The sequence below is a fragment of the Pantherophis guttatus genome, chromosome 17, assembly GCF_059756535.1.
Source record: "Pantherophis guttatus breed Tessera chromosome 17, ASM5975653v1, whole genome shotgun sequence".
In the NCBI taxonomy this organism is placed as follows: domain Eukaryota; kingdom Metazoa; phylum Chordata; class Lepidosauria; order Squamata; family Colubridae; genus Pantherophis; species Pantherophis guttatus.
The window spans coordinates 9,008,583-9,028,141 of record NC_142079.1 but is presented as its reverse complement, the minus strand read 5'-3'; the positions used below and the strand labels follow the sequence as shown (position 1 = coordinate 9,028,141).

The 19,559-nt window shown below is 47.0% G+C and overlaps 1 protein-coding gene across 6 annotated transcripts in view; it reads left to right on the top strand.

The window, feature by feature from the left end:
• Positions 1-9,718, top strand: part of GNB1L (G protein subunit beta 1 like) — a 71,399-nt gene extending 61,681 nt beyond the window's left edge. For all 6 annotated transcript variants that reach the window (XM_034435800.3, XM_087880250.1, XM_034435805.2 and 3 more), the window contains one exon: positions 9,037-9,718. In XM_034435800.3, coding sequence (XP_034291691.2) covers positions 9,037-9,303 — 267 coding nt within the window. In that variant the 3' untranslated portion in view covers positions 9,304-9,718. The remainder of the gene's footprint in view (positions 1-9,036) is intronic.
• The last annotated feature ends 9,841 nt before the right edge of the window (positions 9,719-19,559 follow it).

Below are 19,559 nucleotides of genomic sequence, written 5' to 3'. Positions count from 1 at the left end.
TATCCTATCCTAGTCCAGTCCAGTCCATTCCTGTACAGTCCAGTCCATTCCTATCCTATCCTATCCTATCCTAGTCCTGTCCAGTCCAGTCCAGTCCAGTCTATTCCTATCCTATCCTATCCTATCCTATCCTAGTCCTGTCCAGTCCAGTCCATTCCTATCCTATCCTATCCTGTCCTATCCTATCCTATCCTAGTCCTGTCCAGTCCAGTCCAGTCCAGTCTATTCGTATCCTATCCTATCCTATCCTAGTCCAGTCCAGTCCAGTCCAGTCCAGTCTATTCCTATCCTATCCTATCCTAGTCCAGTCCAGTCCAGTCTATTACTATCCTATCCTATCCTATCCTATCCTATCCTATCCTATCCTATCCTATCCTAGTCCAGTCCATTCTTATCCTATCCTATCCTATCCTATCCTATCCTATCCTAGTCCAGTCCTTTCCAGTCCAGTCCAGTCTATTACTATCCTATCCTATCCTATCCTATCCTATCCTATCCTATCCTATCCTATCCTAGTCCAGTCCATTCTTATCCTATCCTATCCTATCCTATCCTATCCTATCCTATCTTATCCTAGTCCAGTCCAGTCCTATCCTAGTCCAGTCCAGTCCATTCCTGTCCAGTCCAGTCCAGTCCAGTCCAGTCCAGTCTATTCCTATCCTATCCTATCCTATCCTATCCTAGTCCTGTCCAGTCTATTCCTATCCTATCCTATCCTAGCCTAGTCCTGTCCAGTCCAGTCCAGTCTATTCCTATCCTATCCTATCCTAGTCCAGTCCAGTCCATTCCTGTCCTACTCCAGTCCTGTCCATTCCCGTCCAGTCTATTCCTATCCTGTCCTATCCTAGTCCAGTCCAGTCCATTCCTGTCCAGTCCAGTCCAGTCCAGTCCTATCCTACTCCAGTCCACTCCATTCCTGTCCAGTCTATTCCTATCCTATCCTATCCTAGTCCAGTCCAGTCCATTCCTGTCCTAGTCCAGTCCTGTCCATTCCCGTCCAGTCTATTCCTATCCTATCCTATCCTAGTCCAGTCCAGTCCAGTCTATTCCTATCCTATCCTATCCTATCCTATCCTATCCTATCCTATCCTATCCTAGTCCAGTCCAGTCCAGTCCAGTCCAGTCCAGTCGTCCATTCCTGTCCAGTCTATTCCTATCCTATCCTAGTCCAGTCCAGTCCTATCCTATCCTATCCTAGTCCAGTCCATTCCTGTCCAGTCCAGTCCAGTCCAGTCCAGTCTATTCCTATCCTATCCTATCCTAGTCCAGTCCAGTCCAGTCTATTCCTATCCTATCCTATCCTAGTCCAGTCCAGTCCAGTCCAGTCCTGTCCAGTCCATTCCTATCCTATCCTATCCGAGTCCATTCCTGTCCAGTCTATACCTATCCTATCCTATCCTATCCTAGTCCAGTCCAGTCCTGTCCAGTCGATTCCTATCCTATCCTATCCTAGTCCAGTCTATTCCTATCCTATCCTATCCTATCCTATCCTATCCTATCCTATCCTATCCTAGTCCAGTCCAGTCCTGTCTGGTCTATTCCTATCCTATCCTATCCTATCCTATCCTATTCTATCCTAGTCCTGTCCAGTCCATTCCTGTCCTAGTCCAGTCCTCTCCTATCCTAGTCCAGTCTATTCCTATCCTATCCTAGTCCAGTCCAGTCCAGTCCAGTCCTATCCTATCCTATCCTATCCTATCCTATCCTATCCTATCCTAGTCCAATCCAGTCCAGTCCAGTCCTGTCCTATTCTATCCTATCCTAGTTCAGTCCATTCCTGTCCAGTCCAGTCTATTCCTATCATGTCCAGTCCAGTCCAGTCTATTCCTGTCCAGTCTATTCCTACTGGACTGGACTGGACTGGACTGGACTAGGATAGGATAGGATAGGATAGGATAGGATAGGATAGGATAGGATAGGATAGGAATGGACTGGACTGGACTGGACTGGACTGGACTGGACTGGATTGGACTGGACTGGACAGGAATGGACTGGACTAGGATAGGACTGGACTGGACTGGACTAGGATAGGATAGGATAGGATAGGAATAGACTGGACTGGACTGGACTGGACAGGAATGGACTGGACTAGGATAGGACTGGACTGGACTGGACTAGGATAGGATAGGATAGGATAGGATAGGATAGGATAGGATAAGAATGGACTGGACTAGGATAGGATAGGATAGGATAGGATAGTAATAGACTGGACTGGACTGGACTAGGATAGGATAGGATAGGATAAGAATGGACTGGACTAGGATAGGATAGGATAGGATAGGATAGGATAGGATAGGATAGGATAGGATAGTAATAGACTGGACTGGACTGGAAAGGACTGGACTAGGATAGGATAGGATAGGATAGGATAGGATAGGATAGGAATGGACTCGACTAGGATAGGACTGGACTGGACTGGACTAGGATAGGATAGGATAGGATAGGAATGGACTGGACTGGAATGGATTGGACTGGACTAGACAGGAATGGACTGGACTAGGATAGGACTGGACTGGACTGGACTAGGATAGGATAGGATAGGATAGGATAGGATAGGATAGGATAGGATAGGATAGGAATAGACTGGACTGGACTGGACTGGACTGGACTGGACAGGAATGGACTGGACTAGGATAGGACTGGACTGGACTGGACTGGACTGGACTAGGATAGGATAGGATAGGATAGGATAGGATAGGATAGGATAGGATAGGATAAGAATGGACTGGACTAGGATAGGATAGGATAGGATAGGATAGGATAGGATAGGATAGTAATAGACTGGACTGGACTGGACTAGGATAGGATAGGATAGGATAAGAATGGACTGGACTAGGATAGGATAGGATAGGATAGGATAGGATAGGATAGTAATAGACTGGACTGGACTGGAAAGGACTGGACTAGGATAGGATAGGATAGGATAGGATAGAATAGGATAGGATAGGATAGGATAGGAATGGACTCGACTAGGATAGGACTGGACTGGACTGGACTAGGATAGGATAGGATAGGATAGGATAGGAATGGACTGGAATGGAATGGAATGGAATGGAATGGACTGGACTGGACTACGATAGGATAGGATAGGATAGGAATGGACTGGACTGGACTGGACTGGACTGGGATAGGATAGGATAGGATAGGATAGGATAGGATAGGATAGGATAGGATAGGAATAGTCTGGACTGGACTAGGATAGGATAGGATAGGATAGGATCAGAATAGACTGGACTGGACTAGGATAGGATAGGATAGGATAGGATAGGACAGGATCGGATAGGATAGGACAGGAATAGACTGGACAGGAATGGACTGGACTAGGACAGGAATGGACTGGACAGGACTGGACTAGGATAGGATAGGATAGGACAGGATCGGATAGGATAGGATAGGACAGGAATAGACTGGACAGGAATGGACTGGACTAGGATAGGATAGGAATGGAATGGAATGGAATGGACTGGACTAGGATAGGATAGGATAGGATAGGATAGGATAGGATAGGATAGGATGGGATAGGATAGGAATGGACTGGACTGGACTGGACTAGGATAGGAATGGACTGGACTGGACTGGACTAGGATAGGAGAGGATAGGATAGGATAGGATAAGATAGGATAGGAATAGACTGGACAGGAATGGACTGGACTAGGATAGGATAGGAATGGAATGGAATGGAATGGACTGGACTAGGATAGGATAGGATAGGATAGGATAGGATAGGATAGGATAGGAATGGACTGGACTGGACTAGGATAGGAATGGAATGGACTGGACTAGGATAGGATAGGATAGGATAGGATGGGATAGGATAGGAATGGACTGGACTGGACTGGACTAGGATAGGAATGGACTGGACTGGACTGGACTAGGATAGGAGAGGATAGGATAGGATAGGATAAGATAGGATAGGAATAGACTGGACAGGAATGGACTGGACTAGGATAGGATAGGAATGGAATGGAATGGAATGGACTGGACTGGACTAGGATAGGATAGGATAGGATAGGATAGGATAGGATAGGAATGGACTGGACTGGACTAGGATAGGAATGGAATGGACTGGACTAGGATAGGATAGGATAGGAGAGGATAGGATAGGATAGGATAGGATAGGATAGGAATAGACTGGACTGGACAGGACTGGACTGGACTAGGATAGGATAGGATAGGAATAGACTGGACAGGAATGGACTGGACGGGACTGGACTGGACTAGGATAGGATAGGATAGGATAGGATAGGATAGGATAGGAATGGACTGGACTGGACTGGACTGGACTGGACTGGACTGGGATAGGATAGGATAGGATAGGATAGGAATAGTCTGGACTGGACTGGACTGGACTGGACTGGGATAGGATAGGATAGGATAGGATAGGAATAGTCTGGACAGGAATGGACTAGGATAGGATAGGATAGGATAGGATAGGATAGGATAGGATAGGAATAGACTGGACTGGACTGGACTGGACAGGAATGGACTGGACTAGGATAGGATAGGACTGGACTGGACTAGGATAGGATAGGATAGGATAAGAATGGACTAGGATAGGATAGGATAGGATAGTAATAGACTGGACTGGACTGGACTGGAAAGGACTGGACTAGGATAGGATAGGATAGGAATGGAAAGGACTGGACTAGGATAGGAAAGGATAGGATAGGATAGAATAGGAATAGACTGGACAAGAAAGGACTGGACTGGAAATGACTGGACTGGACTGGACTAGGATAGGATAGGATAGGATAGGATAGGATAGGATAGGATAGGATAGGATAGGATAGGATAGGATAAGAATGGACTAGGATAGGATAGGATAGGATAGGATAGGATAGGATAGGATAGTAATAGACTGGACTGGACTGGAAAGGACTGGACTAGGATAGGATAGGATAGGAATGGAAAGGACTGGACTAGGATAGGATAGGAAAGGATAGGATAGGATAGAATAGGAATAGACTGGACAAGAAAGGACTGACTGGAAATGACTGGACTGGACTGGACTAGGATAGGATAGGATAGGATAGGATAGGATAGGATAGTAATAGACTGGACTGGACTGGACTGGAAAGGACTGGACTAGGATAGGATAGGAAAGGACTGGACTAGGATAGGAAAGGATAGAATAGGATAGAATAGGAATAGACTGGACAAGAAAGGACTGGACTGGAAATGACTGGACTGGACTGGACTAGGATAGGATAGGATAGGATAGGATAGGATAGTAATAGACTGGACTGGACTGGACTGGAAAGGACTGGACTAGGATAGGATAGGAAAGGACTGGACTAGGATAGGAAAGGATAGGATAGGATAGGATAGGATAGGATAGGATAGGATAGGAATAGACTGGACAAGAAAGGACTGGACTGCAAACGACTGGACTGGACTGGACTGGACTAGGATAGGATAGGATAGGATAGGATAGGACTGGACAGGAATGGACTGGCCTAGGATAGGATAGGATAGGATAGGATAGGAATGGACTGGACAGGAATGGACTGGACTAGGATAGGATAGGACTGGACTAGGACAGGATAGGATAGGATAGGATAGGAATGGACTGGACAGGAATGGACTGGACTAGGATAGGATAGGATAGGATAGGATAGGATAGGATAGGATAGGAATAGACTGGACAGGAATGGACTGGGATAGGATAGGACTGGACAGGAATGGACTGGCCTAGGATAGGATAGGATAGGATAGGATAGGATAGGATAGGATAGGATAGGATAGGAATAGACTGGACAGGAATGGACTGGACTAGGATAGGATAGGACTGGACTAGGACAGGATAGGATAGGATAGGAATGGACTGGACAGGAATGGACTGGACTAGGATAGGATAGGATTGGACTGGACTAGGATAGGATAGGATTGGACTGGACTGGACTGGACTGGACTGGATTGGACTGGGATGGGATGGGATGGGATGGGATAGGAATGGACTGGACTGGACTGGGATAGGATAGGATAGGATAGGATAGGATAAGAATGGACTGGCGTAGGATAGGATAGGATAGGATAGTAATAGACTGGACTGGACTGGACTGGAAAGGACTGGACTAGGATAGGATAGGAAAGGACTGGACTAGGATAGGAAAGGATAGGATAGGATAGGATAGGATAGGAATAGACTGGACAAGAAAGGACTGGACTGCAAACGACTGGACTGGACTGGACTGGACTAGGATAGGATAGGATAGGATAGGATAGGATAGGAATAGACTGGACTGGACTGGACTAGGATAGGATAGGATAGGATAGGAATAGACTGGACAGGAATGGACTGGGATAGGATAGGATAGGATAGGATAGGATAGGACTGGACAGGAATGGACTGGCCTAGGATAGGATAGGATAGGATAGGATAGGAATGGACTGGACAGGAATGGACTGGACTAGGATAGGATAGGACTGGACTAGGACAGGATAGGATAGGATAGGAATGGACTGGACAGGAATGGACTGGACTAGGATAGGATAGGATAGGATAGGATAGGATAGGATAGGATAGGATAGGATAGGATAGGATAGGATAGGAATAGACTGGACAGGAATGGACTGGGATAGGATAGGACTGGACAGGAATGGACTGGCCTAGGATAGGATAGGATAGGATAGGATAGGATAGGATAGGATAGGATAGGAATAGACTGGACAGGAATGGACTGGACTAGGATAGGATAGGACTGGACTAGGACAGGATAGGATAGGATAGGAATGGACTGGACAGGAATGGACTGGACTAGGATAGGATAGGATAGGATTGGACTGGACTGGACTGGATTGGCCTGGGATGGGATAGGAATGGACTGGACTGGACTGGGATAGGATAGGATAGGATAGGATAGGATAAGAATGGACTGGCGTAGGATAGGATAGGATAGGATAGGATAGGATAGGATAGGATAGGATAGGATAGGATAGGATAGGAATGGACTGGACAGGAATGGACTGGACTAGGATAGGATAGGATAGGATTGGACTGGACTGGACTGGATTGGCCTGGGATGGGATAGGAATGGACTGGACTGGACTGGGATAGGATAGGATAGGATAGGATAGGATAAGAATGGACTGGCGTAGGATAGGATAGGATAGGATAGGATAGTAATAGACTGGACTGGACTGGACTTAACTAGGATAGGATAATGAGAATGAAAATTTGAGGGCCAGAAAAATAAACTTACCCTTTTCTCACAGTAGCCAATTAGGATGGATTAAGGTTAACAAATTGAAATTGTCTTTTCCTTCTTCTTCTTCTTTCTCTCCTTTTCCTCCTCTTTCTCTCCTTCTCCTCCCTCCTCTTTCTCCTCATTTTCTTTTCCTCACTCTCTTCTCCTCTTCCTCCTCCTCTTTCTCTTTCCCTCTCCTTCTCTCTTTCTCTCCTCCTCTTCATCTTCTCCTCCTCCTCCTCCTCTACCTTGTCTTTCTCTTTTTCCTCCTTCTCCTCCCTCCTCTTTCTCCTCCTTTTCCTCCTTCTCTCTTCTCTTCTTCTTCCTCCTCTTTCTCTTTCTCTCTCCTTCTCTCTTTCTCTCCTCCTCTTCCTCCTCTTCCTATTCTCCTCCTCCTCCTCTGCTTTGTCTTTCTCTCCTTTTCCTCCTTCTCCTCTTTCTCTCCTTCTGCTCCCTCCTCTTTCTCCTCCTTTTCCTCCTTCTCTCTTCTCCTCCTCTTCCTCCTCCTCTTTCTCTTTCTTTCCTCCTCTTCCTCTTCTTCTTCCTATTCTCCTCCTCCTCCTCTGCCTTGTCTTTCTCTCCTTTTCCTCCTGCTCCTCTTTCTCTTCTTCTCCTCCCTCCTCTTTCTCCTCCTTTTCCTCCTTCTCTTCTCTCCTCCTCCTCCTTCTGTCTTTCTCCTTCTCTCTTTCTCTCCTCTTCCTCTTCTTCTTCTTCCCCTTCTCCTCCTCCTTCTTTGCCTTGTCTTCCTCTCCTTTCCCTCCTTCTCCTCCTCCTCCTCCTTGTCCAGGCTATTATAAACCCCCCATTAAATTGTTCCCTTCTATCCATTTGAATTAATAATATAAACCAGATGAGGTATTATGTGGACATTCCAAGCTCCTGAGATAACCATGGCACTCCACTGCCCCTCCCCTGTTTTTATATCAGAATTTATTCCCCCCCAGAAGCTCTTATTCAGGATGGCATGACGGACGAGCGTTTGAGGTGGCCCCCGTTCCATTGGGTAGGTTAGGGATGTCCAAGCTTTGCGACTTTTTAAGACCTGTGGACCTCAGTTCCCAGAATTCCCCAACCAGCCATTCTGGGAGTTGGAAGTTCACCCATTTTACAGTGGCCAAGGTTGAGAAACACTACCCTAGATATATAACCCAGTGACAGAGTTGGAAGGGCCCTTGGAGGTCTTCTAGTCCAACCCCCTGCTTAGGAAGGAAACCCTACACCTCTTCAGACAAATGGTTGTCCAATCTCTTCTTAAAAGCTTCCAGTGTTGGAACATTTACAACTTCTGGAGGCAGGTCGTTCCACTGATTAATTGTTCTCAGTGTCAGGAAATTCCTCCTTAGTTCTAAGTTGCTTCTCTCCTTGATGAGTTTCCACCCATTGCTTCTTGTCTTGCCTTCTGGTACTTTGGAGAATAGTTTGATTCCTTCTTCTTTGTGGAAGCCCCTGAGATATTGGAAGGCTGCTATCATGTCTCCCCTGGTCCTTCTTTTCTCTAGACTAGCCCTGGAATCCAATTCCTGCAACCGTTCTTCATATGTTTTCATCTCCAGGTCCTTCATCATCTTAGTTGCTCTTCTAAAGAGCAGGTAGAATTTGTGTCGGGAAACACAGAAGGCGATTGCAATGAAGCCTCTCTAAGTGTGCTTGTAGCTTATAAGTCATGTCATAGTGTCAAAATATTGAGAGAGAGAGAAATGGCAGGAAGTGGAGGACGGGAGAAACGGGGCTTCCATTCTTTGGGGAGAAACGAGGTCATCTTTAGCTGAGTGTTTCTTTTGTTTTTCCTTTGACCGCACAAACAAAACTTTTGCCATGCTCATCTCTCCACGTCTGATCTTTTCCATAGCTTCAACAAACGTACCAGCTCACCAACCCTGGGATCTCCGAAGTGACCTTACGTCAAGACAAGAAGATCTTGGCCACAGCCGGCTGGGATCACCGCATCCGTCTCTTCGGCTGGAAGAAGCTTAAGCCGTTAGCTGTCTTAGACTACCACACATCAACAGTCTATTGTGTAGCCTTCTCAGATCACAACCAGCCCAGTGAGAGACTAATGGCAGCTGGCTCCAAGGACCACCGCATCAGTGTCTGGTCAATATATAATCAGACATGAAAGGAGAACTGGAGAAGACCAACATTTGCAGAGTTCAAAGATGAGAGAGAACCAGTGACTGTCCTACAGAATGAAGGAGAACATCAACCAGTCACTGCCCTGCAGAATGGAAGGAGAACATCAACAACTCACTGTCCTTCAACCCTCAAAGAATGGAGGACTCTAAGAAACAAAAGACTACTAACACTAGAAGGTCGCGATATTCGAGCAGGATGGCATGCATCTTCGGGATCTGGCCTTCCAAAGAGCAGTCAGCGTTGATCTCCTCTAGGACTGACCGGTTGGATCGCCTTGCAGTCCAAAGGACTCGCTGGAGTCTTCTCCACCACTAGTTCAAAGGCCTCATATTTAATATTACATATCATCACAGCAGCAAGAATAGTTTATGCCCAACAATGGAATATACCTAAAGAAAGGGAAATAATGAAGAAAATATTTGACTGCACAGAATGTGACAGACAGACATTGGAACTGAAAAATAACGGGAGAGACAGAATACTATGAGATTGGGAATAGATTTTACCAATGGTTAGATTTAAAGAATGGAAGTCAGAACAGATAAGAACAAGGATGTGTAGATGGAAAGAAGATGTAATATATGTAAATGTAAGCGTCTATACAAGGTTAAGTATGTGTATATAATTAGTAATTAGTAATGCATATTGAATACACAAGAGGCTTTAGTTTTGTATGGCGGAGATAACGCCAAGATGGTTGCACCATGTCCAACTTTTTTAAAGATTATATTATTAAAAAAAAAAAAAAACAACTCGCTGTCCTACAGAATGGAAGGAGGACATCAACTTTAGCATAAGCTAATGTTGAGTTCGATTCCAGGAAAAATCTTGGAGGATCCTTGGGTGGAAGCGCCTCTTCAGGCAGCTCCCCATTGCTACTGGTTGCCCAGTGACTGAGCAAGGGTCACCTGATGTCCCTTCTACTACTCAGCAAACTTACAATGCTGAGCAAGGATGCTTACAACCACACATTTGTTATGACAAGGGGGTCTCTCTCTCTCTCTCTCCCCCATCTCCCTCTCTGTTTCTCTGTCTTTCTTTCTCCTCTCCCTCCATCTCTCTCTCCCCTCTCTCCCTCTCTGTCTCTCCCCCCTCTCCCTCTCCCTCTCCTTCTCTCCCCCTCTCCCTCTCTGTTTCTGTCTCCCCCCTTTCTCTCCCCTCTCCCTGTCTCTGTCTCTCCCCTCTCTGCCTCTCTCCTCTCTCCCCTCTCCCTTTCTCCCCCTCTCCCCCTCTCTCCCTCTCCCTCTCTCTCCCCATCTCTCTCCCCCCTTTCCCTCTCTCCCCCCTCTCCCTCTCTCTCCCCCTCCCCCCCTCTCCCGTCTCTGTCCCCCCTCCACCTCTCTCTGTCTCCCCCCTTTCTCTCCCCTCTCCCTCTCCCCTCTCCCTGTCTGCCTCTCTCCCCTCTCTCTCTCCTCTGTCTCTCTCTCCCCCTCTCTCTGCCTCTCTCCCCCCTCCCCTCTCTCTCCCCCTCTCTGTTTCTGTCTCTCCCCTCTCCCTCTCTCTCCCCCCTCTCCACTCTGTCTCTCTCCCTGTCTGTTTCTGTCTCTCCCCTCTCTCTCCCCTCTCCCTCTCTCCCCTCATGGCCTAAGGAACTACTATAGGATAATTTGGTCTAGCCATCCCTTCCGTCTCATTCAAGTTAGCAAGACAGGTTGGTTAGAATTGATGTCTGCATGATTTCATGGTGGATTACAGCATGTACTCCTTTCTCCCCTTGGAATTTGAGATCCAGGACTTGGATAAACATTTTGGAAACATCTTAACTATGTTGTAAAATGGGGAAAAATTGATGGTTCTATATAGAATTCATTGTTGTACAGACAAATCTTTCACTTACAACAGTTCATTTCGTAACCGTTCCAATGGCACTGAAAAAAAAGCGAGCGACGACCATTATTCACACTTAACGGCCGTTGTGGCATCGTCGCAGTCATGCAATCCAAATTGGCAACTGGTTCGTATCTTACAACGGTCGCAGCGTCCTGGGGTCACGTGTTCCCCTGTTGTGACCTTCTCACAAGTAAAGTCAATGGGGGAAGCCACGATTCACTTAACAACCATGTTACCGACTTACAACCACAGTGGTCCACTTAGCAACTGTGCAGGAAAGGTCGTAAAATGGGGGCAAAATTCACTTGACGGTCTCGCTGAGCAACAGAAATTTTGGAGCTCCGTTGTGGTCGTATGTCGAGGACTACCTCTGTTGCATTCGATGTTATAAACTTTACCCCTGGCAGCAATTTATTTAACAACTGTGGCGAGCCAGGTCGTAAAAATGGGGCACACACACACACACAAAAAGAAAATCACTTAAATGTTTCACTTAGCAACAGAACTTCGGCGCTCTACTGTCATCGTAAGTCGAGGACTAATCGATTTCATTTTGGCTCCTCTCGATTCTGCATCAGAAATTTTGCCCAATTCTGCTCCATCCCTCCCTCTAAGCTACACACCTGCTCTTTCAAAGATCAGCCAACAGCATTCGGAGGGGGGACAGACTTGTAAATTTAATTCCCAGACGTAAAAACTGCTTACCCAGAGCTTCTCCACACCGTCAGGATTTTATCCTGAGTTTGGCTCGGGTCCAGCCTCATCCCGACATCTAGACACCAGCTTGGCAGCTACATAACCTCACCTGACTCACCGGCTGCCACGATGAGAATCTTGGAGTCTGCCAAGGTGAGCCTGTCCTAAGGAGCTTCGCATGGAATCAGGCTAGAGCCGGAAGGGGCCTTGGAGGCCTTCTAGTCCAGCCCCCTGCTCAAGCAGGATAAACTATACCATTTCAGACAAGTGGCTGTTCATCTCTTCTTAAAAACCTCCAGTGGATGGAGCACCCACAACTTCTGGTGGCGAGCTGTTCCACTGGTTAATTGCCCTCACTGTTAGGCAGTTTCTCCTAAATTCCAGGTTGCTTCTCTCCTTGATTAGTTTCCATCCGTTGTTTTTTGACCTGCCTTCTGGTGCTTTGGAGAAGAATTTGACCCCATCTTTGTTGTGACACCACCTCAAATATTGGAACATTTGCTATCATGTCCCCCTAGTCCTCCTTTTCTCTAGACTAGCCAAACCCAAACCCTGCAACCGTTCTTCACTGTAAATCGCTTTGAGAGGGCTGGAAAGCACTGTGAAGCAGTATATAAGACTAAGGGATATTCCCTCCCTCCTTCCTTCCTTCCTTCCTTCCTTCCTCCCTTCCCTTCCCTTCCCTTCCCTTCCCTTCCCTTCCTCCCTCCCTGCCTCTATGGTGCACAGTAGTTAAAATACAGTATTGCAAACTAACTGCCCACTGCCAGCAGTTCTATCCTGACTGGCTCAAGGTTGGCTCAGCCTTCCATCCTTCCGAGGTGGGTAAAATGAGGACCCAGATTGTTGGAGGCGATAGGCTGACTCTGTAAACTGCTTAGAGAGGGCTGAAGTGCTATGTAAGTCTGTTATCTTCCTTCCTTCCTTCCTTCCTTCCTTCCTTCCTTCCTTCCTTCCTTCCTTCCTTCCTCCCTCCCTCCCTCCCTCCCTCCCTCCCTCCCTCCCTCCCTCCCTCCATCCATCCATGGTGCACAATAGTTAGAATGTAGTATTGCAGGCTAATTCTGCCATAGCCAGGAGTTCGATTTTCACTGCTCAAGGTTGGCTCAGCCTTTCCTTTACCCGAGATGAGTAAAATGAGCCTACCCCCCCCCCCAGGCTCCTTAGTGCCCCAAGAGGAAGCATTTGTAGGAGCTAAGCAGCCACCACGAGAAAGAGTTGGCAAAACAGCTCAGTTCAAATTGGATCTGACCGAGAAGGAGGCTCAGCAGAAGCACCTCACTGAGGACTAGGAGCATAGGCTTTCCAAGGAGAGGGAAGACCTGCGGGAGTGCAAGGCCAGGTACCGGCGCCTGGAGGCTCAGCAGACTGAGATGGTCAGCCAGTTCCAGGCCATGATGCAGTCCCACTGGAACGAGGCTCTCCAGCTCTTCTCCACCAGCAGCACTTCCCTCCAGCCTTCACCCAAAGCCCCACACCAGGAGGCCGAAGCAGACCCCAAGTCGGAATTTCTGCCCCCCTCCGACCCACACAAAAAGACCCCGAAGGGAGAGACTCTCTGCAGCAACACAAACGTTCATTGCACGTATCCGTCCCAGGGGCCGTAGTTTGAGGACCCTTTATTCAGTGCAATATAAAAAATGCAAATAACTTTTCTGTGGACCACCAAACTTTTCTCACGGACCCCCAGTTGGCGACCGCTGGTCTGGGGTGACACACACGCATGCATGCATGCACACACATATCATACAGCGCAATGTGCTTTAAAAGGCTGCATGCTCTCTCTTTTTTTGGCTCCTGATGCAAAAGGGAAGGAGACACTTACCCCGGGGGCTGTGGGAGTAATTGACTTTTCAATTATTTCACAGTTTCCAACCTGCCCTGCTTTTCCCTCCTCCTGCTGGAGGGGGTGAGGGGAAGAGAGCAGTTTTAACATCTGAACATTTGAAAGCATGGTAGGGAAGCAAAAGAGAGAAGTTGCCCCAACATAAACTTTTTTAAAAGAAACCCACAACCCTCATGTACAGATAGGTCTCAATAAAAGGTAAAGGTTCCCCTCGCACGTACGTGCTAGTTGTTCCCGACTCTAGGGGGTGGTGCTCATCTCCGTTTCAAAGCCGAAGAGCCAGCTCTGTCCAAAGATGTCTCCGTGGTCATGTGGCTGGCATGACTCAACGCCAAAAGGGCACAGAACTCTTACCTTCCCACCAAAGGTGGCCCCTATTTTTCTACTTGCATTTTTTTTTTACGTGCTTTCAAACTGCTAGGTTGGCAGAAGCTGGGACAAGTCACGGGAGCAGCTCACCCCCTTAAGCGGCGCGCTAGGGATTCGAACCGCTGAACTGCCGACCTTTCGATCGACAAGCTCAGCGTCTTAGCCACTGAGCCACCGCATCCCTACAAAGTCGATGACAACTCAATTTCCTGATAATAAAACTTCCCTTGTGGCGAGTGGATACGTCTCTGATGCTACAATTAGGGGAGACCCACCCAGTTTCCAAATTGTCTGGCGATTATCTGGGATATTTATCGGGGTCACGCATCTCAAACTTTTTGACATTTCCTCCTCCTTTCATTGCCCATTCCTCTTCTTTTGCGACCGAGAAGACTGTTGCATCCGAATTCTCCTTTCTCCATTCATTTAGTTAGTTAGTTAGTTTGCCAAACATGTATAAGATAACAGATATAAGTATAAACATGATTATGAATATAGGAAATGTATACAGAATACAAATAAAAGGGGATATTAGGACAGGGATGGTAGACACGTTGGTATGCTTATGCACGCCCCTTACAGACCTCTTAGGAATGGGGTGAGGTCAACAGTAGACAGTTTAAGGTTAAAGTTTTGTGGGTTTGAGGATGAAACCACAGGTAGAGTCAGGTAGTGCATTCCAGGCATTGACCGCTCTGTTGCTGAAGTTGTATTTTCTGCAATCGAGTTTGGAACGGTTTACCTTGAGTTTGTATCTATTGTGTGCTCGTGTATTATTGCGGATGAAGCTGAAGTAGTCATTGACAGGTAGGACGTTGTGGCAGATAATTTTATATACTACCCTTAGGTCAGACCGAAGTTGGCGTAGTTCTAAATTATCTAAGCCCAAAATTTGAAGTCTGGTGGCATAAGGTATTTTATTGCGGGTAGAGGAATGGAGGACTCTTCTCGTGAAATATCTCTGGACTCTCTCGATTGTATTAATGTCCGATATGCAGTGCGGGTTCCAGGCAGACGAGCTGTATTCGAGAATCGGTCTAGCAAAGGTTTTGTATGCCCTAGTTTGCAGTACAATATTACCGGAGAAAAAGCTTTGCATTCCCTTCCACCACCACCACCACCCCCCCTTTACAACAACACTGAAAAAAAGTGACTTTCACACTTTCACAACTATTGCAACATCCTCGTAGTCACGTCGAGCCGACACCACCGGCATGGAATTGCTAGGGCAACGCGTTGTGTATGTAATTAGCCCAATGAGAATTTTTTAAAATGTTGAGAGGAAGCTGAAATGAACAGGACAGCCAAGAAAGCATTTCCACCCCCACCTCCCAGAAAGCGAAAGGTAAAAAAAAAAATCAATTTCAGCAATTTCTGTTTGAGAGAAACCTCAAATGCAGGCAAGTTTGAAACCGTCTGAGCAAGTATTCCTGCTTTTAAAATATGCTCTGTTGACCGTACGCTGAATAAGCATGTTTTTATTTGATCGTTGTTGGTTGGTTGGGGGGGGGACACACGTACAGGTAGTCCTCAATTTACGACCGGAGTTGAGCCCCAAAAAATCTCACTGGCTAAGCGAGCCCATTGTTTCGCGAGTTTCGCCCCATTTCTACAACCTTTCTTGCCACTGTGGTTAAGTGAATCACTGCAGCTGTTAAGTGAATAACGCCGTTGTTAAGTGAATCCGGCTTCCTCGTTGACTTCGCTGGTCAGAAGGGGGTAAAAAAGGGGATCAACATGACCCCTTTGCAACCGTCATAAATATGAGCCATCTGACTTTTAATCCCTTGACCATGGGGATGATGCAATGGCCATAAGTGTGAAAAACGGACCTAACTCACTTTTTACAGTGCCGCCGTAACTTACTTAGTCACTAAGTGAATAGCTGTAAGTCAAAGCCTACCTGTCGTAGAGACGTGGCTTGCAGTTGCAAGGAAGATCTCCCATCCGGTGGCTCATTGGGGTTCATGAGATTCAGGGGTGGGCTGCTGGGGGGTTCGCAGTGAGAACTTCTAGCTAAGTTTCTGTGCCGTTCGGAGAACCCCCAAATCCCACTCCTGGCTGGCCCCTCCCATCCCGCCCCTCCCAGGAGTCCCCACGCGGCCCGTTTTGGATGCAGGTAAGTGCAGGGCACACGTGGAGGCTCAGACAGGGCGAAAAACAGGCCTACCGGAAGTTTGGAAAGGCTGGAAACGGGCCCGTTTCCGGCCTCCAGAGGGCCTCCGGAACCTGGGGAGGCTGTTTTTGCCCTCCTGGAGGCTCAAGAAAAGCCTCTGGAGCCCGGGGAGGGCAAAAATGCCACCCCCGCCGTGATGCAGGAGGCTGACTAGGCCACGGCCACCATGGCCACACCCACCCAGCAACAGGGCAGAGAACCCCTTGCTAAAAATTTTGAAGCCCACCCGAAGAGATTCCTAATGGATCAGCCTGTCACCCACCAAGCTGAGCCCTCCAGTAAAACTGGAATGAAGCAGCCGGCTTCGAATCCAGTCGGATCTATTTCACCTCATCAATCACGTGAGTAAAAATCCCTTTCCCCGGCTTGGAATTAGGTTGCTACCCATCCCAACTGGGAGATTTTCCGTACATTAAAATGCCAAGCGCCCGTTGATGAATGGCACCAGCAGGGATCAGGCCCAGACGCCCCCCACCCCCCCCCACCCTCCCGCACAGAAGCCTAGATTTGAAGAAGGAGGGTGAATTTTCAAGTGCTTTTGCAGAGGCTAGTATAAATAAAACCAAGAAAAAGAAAGAAAACTCTAGATTAGCAGAGGTTGGTCCATACGACTCCCAACAAGCACCTTGCTGGATTTGAACAGGTTAGCCTGGGGTTACGTGATCCGGCTATCAAGGATATAATAGTTCATTCAATCACATCAGCAAGCATCTTAATAACCTGTAGAGACTCTGAAAAGGTGAACTTCAATAAATTTATCTTCTAAAAAGAGGCATTTATTAACTGGATTAACAAACAACATTATCTACCACCTATCATCTCTACCTATATCGCTGTCTATCTTATTATCTCTACCTTTCTCTATCTGTCTCTGTCTCTATCTCTCTACCTCTACCTGTATCTATTGTCTCCGTCTGTCTGTTTATCTATCATCTGTCTAATTTTCTATCTATATCTATCATCCCTGCCCAAAAAGCACACTCTAAAAACAGGAAAAGAGCAGGGAAAAAATATATAATATTTTTACATTTGACTATATTAGATTAATTGCACCATCTATTGCACCAAAACCTATGAGTGGATATAACAATGAGGATAAATATCTCTCTCTCTCTCTCTCTCTCTCTCTCTCTCTCTCTCTCTCTCTCTCTCTCTCTCTCTCTCTCTCCCTCTCCCTCTCCCTCTCCCTCTCCCTCTCCCTCTCCCTCTCCCTCTTTTCTATCTATCATCTATCTATCTGTACCTATCTCTGTCATCTATCTATCTGTTGTGACCTCGGCTTCCTGAGTCATTCAAACACACGAGTAGTCCCAAAAACCTCTTTTATTGCAACAGCTGTGAATTACGTTCATCCACAGCTGAGTCCCAGTTAGTTGCAAAAAGTCCTTCAGGATAATCACCCACCTTTATCTCCCTTGACACTCTGCCAAAGACCTACTTGGCAAAGCCACACGGAGTCCAGAATCAAATAGAGATGCCGACTGGGAACAGAATTAATGTTGCTTTTCTGCAAAGGGCCCAAATGCCTTTGCTCCTCTTTTAAGCTTTATGGGAGGGGCCTATCATCTCCAGGCCTTACTCCCGAGTTGTCCCTTTAGTTTTAACTGTTCTTGCCTTCTGGCAGCTCTGCGCATGCACGCACTAGGAACAGGCTCCTCCTGTTCCTGTGCCTCTCTGATATCCGACTCTGAAGGCTCCGGAGTCCGTGCATAAATCCCAGATGGCCCTGGCCCCATCTCTGCCTCTGACGCAAAGCCCTCGTCCGAGCCTTCCTCAGCCTCCAGGACTGGCCCAAGTTTCTCCCCAGCCTCCTCACTGTCCAACTCCACTGCCAGCTCTGCAGGCTGCTGGTGGACCACAACATTATCCATCCATCCATCCATCCATCCTCCATCATCCAATCTATCTATCTATCTATCTATCTATCTATCTATCTATCTATCTATCTATCTATCTATCTATCTACCTACCTACCTACCTACCTACCTACCTACCTACCTACCTACCTACCTACCTACCTACCTATCCTGTCTATCATTTACCCTGTTTTCCTGAAAATAAGACCCAACTGGAAAATAATAATCATAGCATGATTTTTCAGGATGCTCGTAATATAAACCCTACCCCCTAAAATAAGCCCTAGTTAGGATTGTCAGCCAGATGGGTGCATTTAGTACCGTATTTCCCCCAAAATAAGATCTAACCAAAAAACAAGCCCCAATGCATCTTTCGGAGCAAAAATTAATATAAGACCCAGTCTTATTTTCGGGGAAGCACGGTATAATCTATCTATATCTATCATCCCTGCCCAAAAAGCACACTCCAAAAACAGGAAAAGTGCAGGCAGAAGAAAAAAAGAATATGATCTTTTTACATTCAACTGCATTAGATGAATTGCTCCATCCAGAATCTATGAGTGGCTATAACAAATACGAATAAATAACAATCTCTTATCTTTATCTCTATTTTTCCTCTACCTCTCTTTATCTATCTATATCTCTATCATCTATCTACCTCTACCATATCTATCTAACTGGCTATAACAAATGGGGATAAATAACAGTTTGTCTGTTGTGGTCCGCCAGCAGCTGTGGAGCAGGCAGCGGAATCGGACAGCGATGAGGCTGAGGAAGAACATGGGCCAGTCCTGGAGGCTGGGGAAGGCCCGGATGAGGGCTCTGCATCGGAGGCAGAGATGAAGCCAGGGTCATCGGGCAGTGAGGTGCGGACTCCGGAGCCTCCAGAGGCTGCCAGCAGAGAGGCAGAGGAACAGGAGGAGCCTGTTCCTAGTGCACGTATGAGAAGAGCTGCCAGAAGGCAGGAGCAGCTACAGCAAAGAGAATGACTCGGGAGTAGGGCCAAGAGATGATTGGCCCCACCCATAAGGCTTAAAAGACCAGCAACGGCTCTTGGACTCTTTGTTGGAAAACAACGTTGATAGACTTGTTCTTGTCTTGCTGCACTTATCTCTGGTCGGCATCTTCTGCTTCTGAACTTTTGCCAACAGAAGCCTTTGGCAGTTTGCCTAATTATACCCAGGTTGGTGATTAGACTGAAGAACTTGTGTTGTGAAGAATTTGTTTTAATTTAGTTTGGACTACGCTGAGAATGAGTTAATTCTCAGCTGTTCTAATAAAGTCTGTTTGTTTTGGAACTGTTTGCGTCTAATACTACCTACTTGGGCCTGGGTCACAACACTGGCGTCTAACATACAGTTTGAACCAGAGGTGGTATTCAGCCGGTTCAGATCGGTTCGCTCGAACCTGTAGCTGAAATCACTGGTGGGCCTGCCCCTGACTCCCCACCCCACCCCCGACTTCCC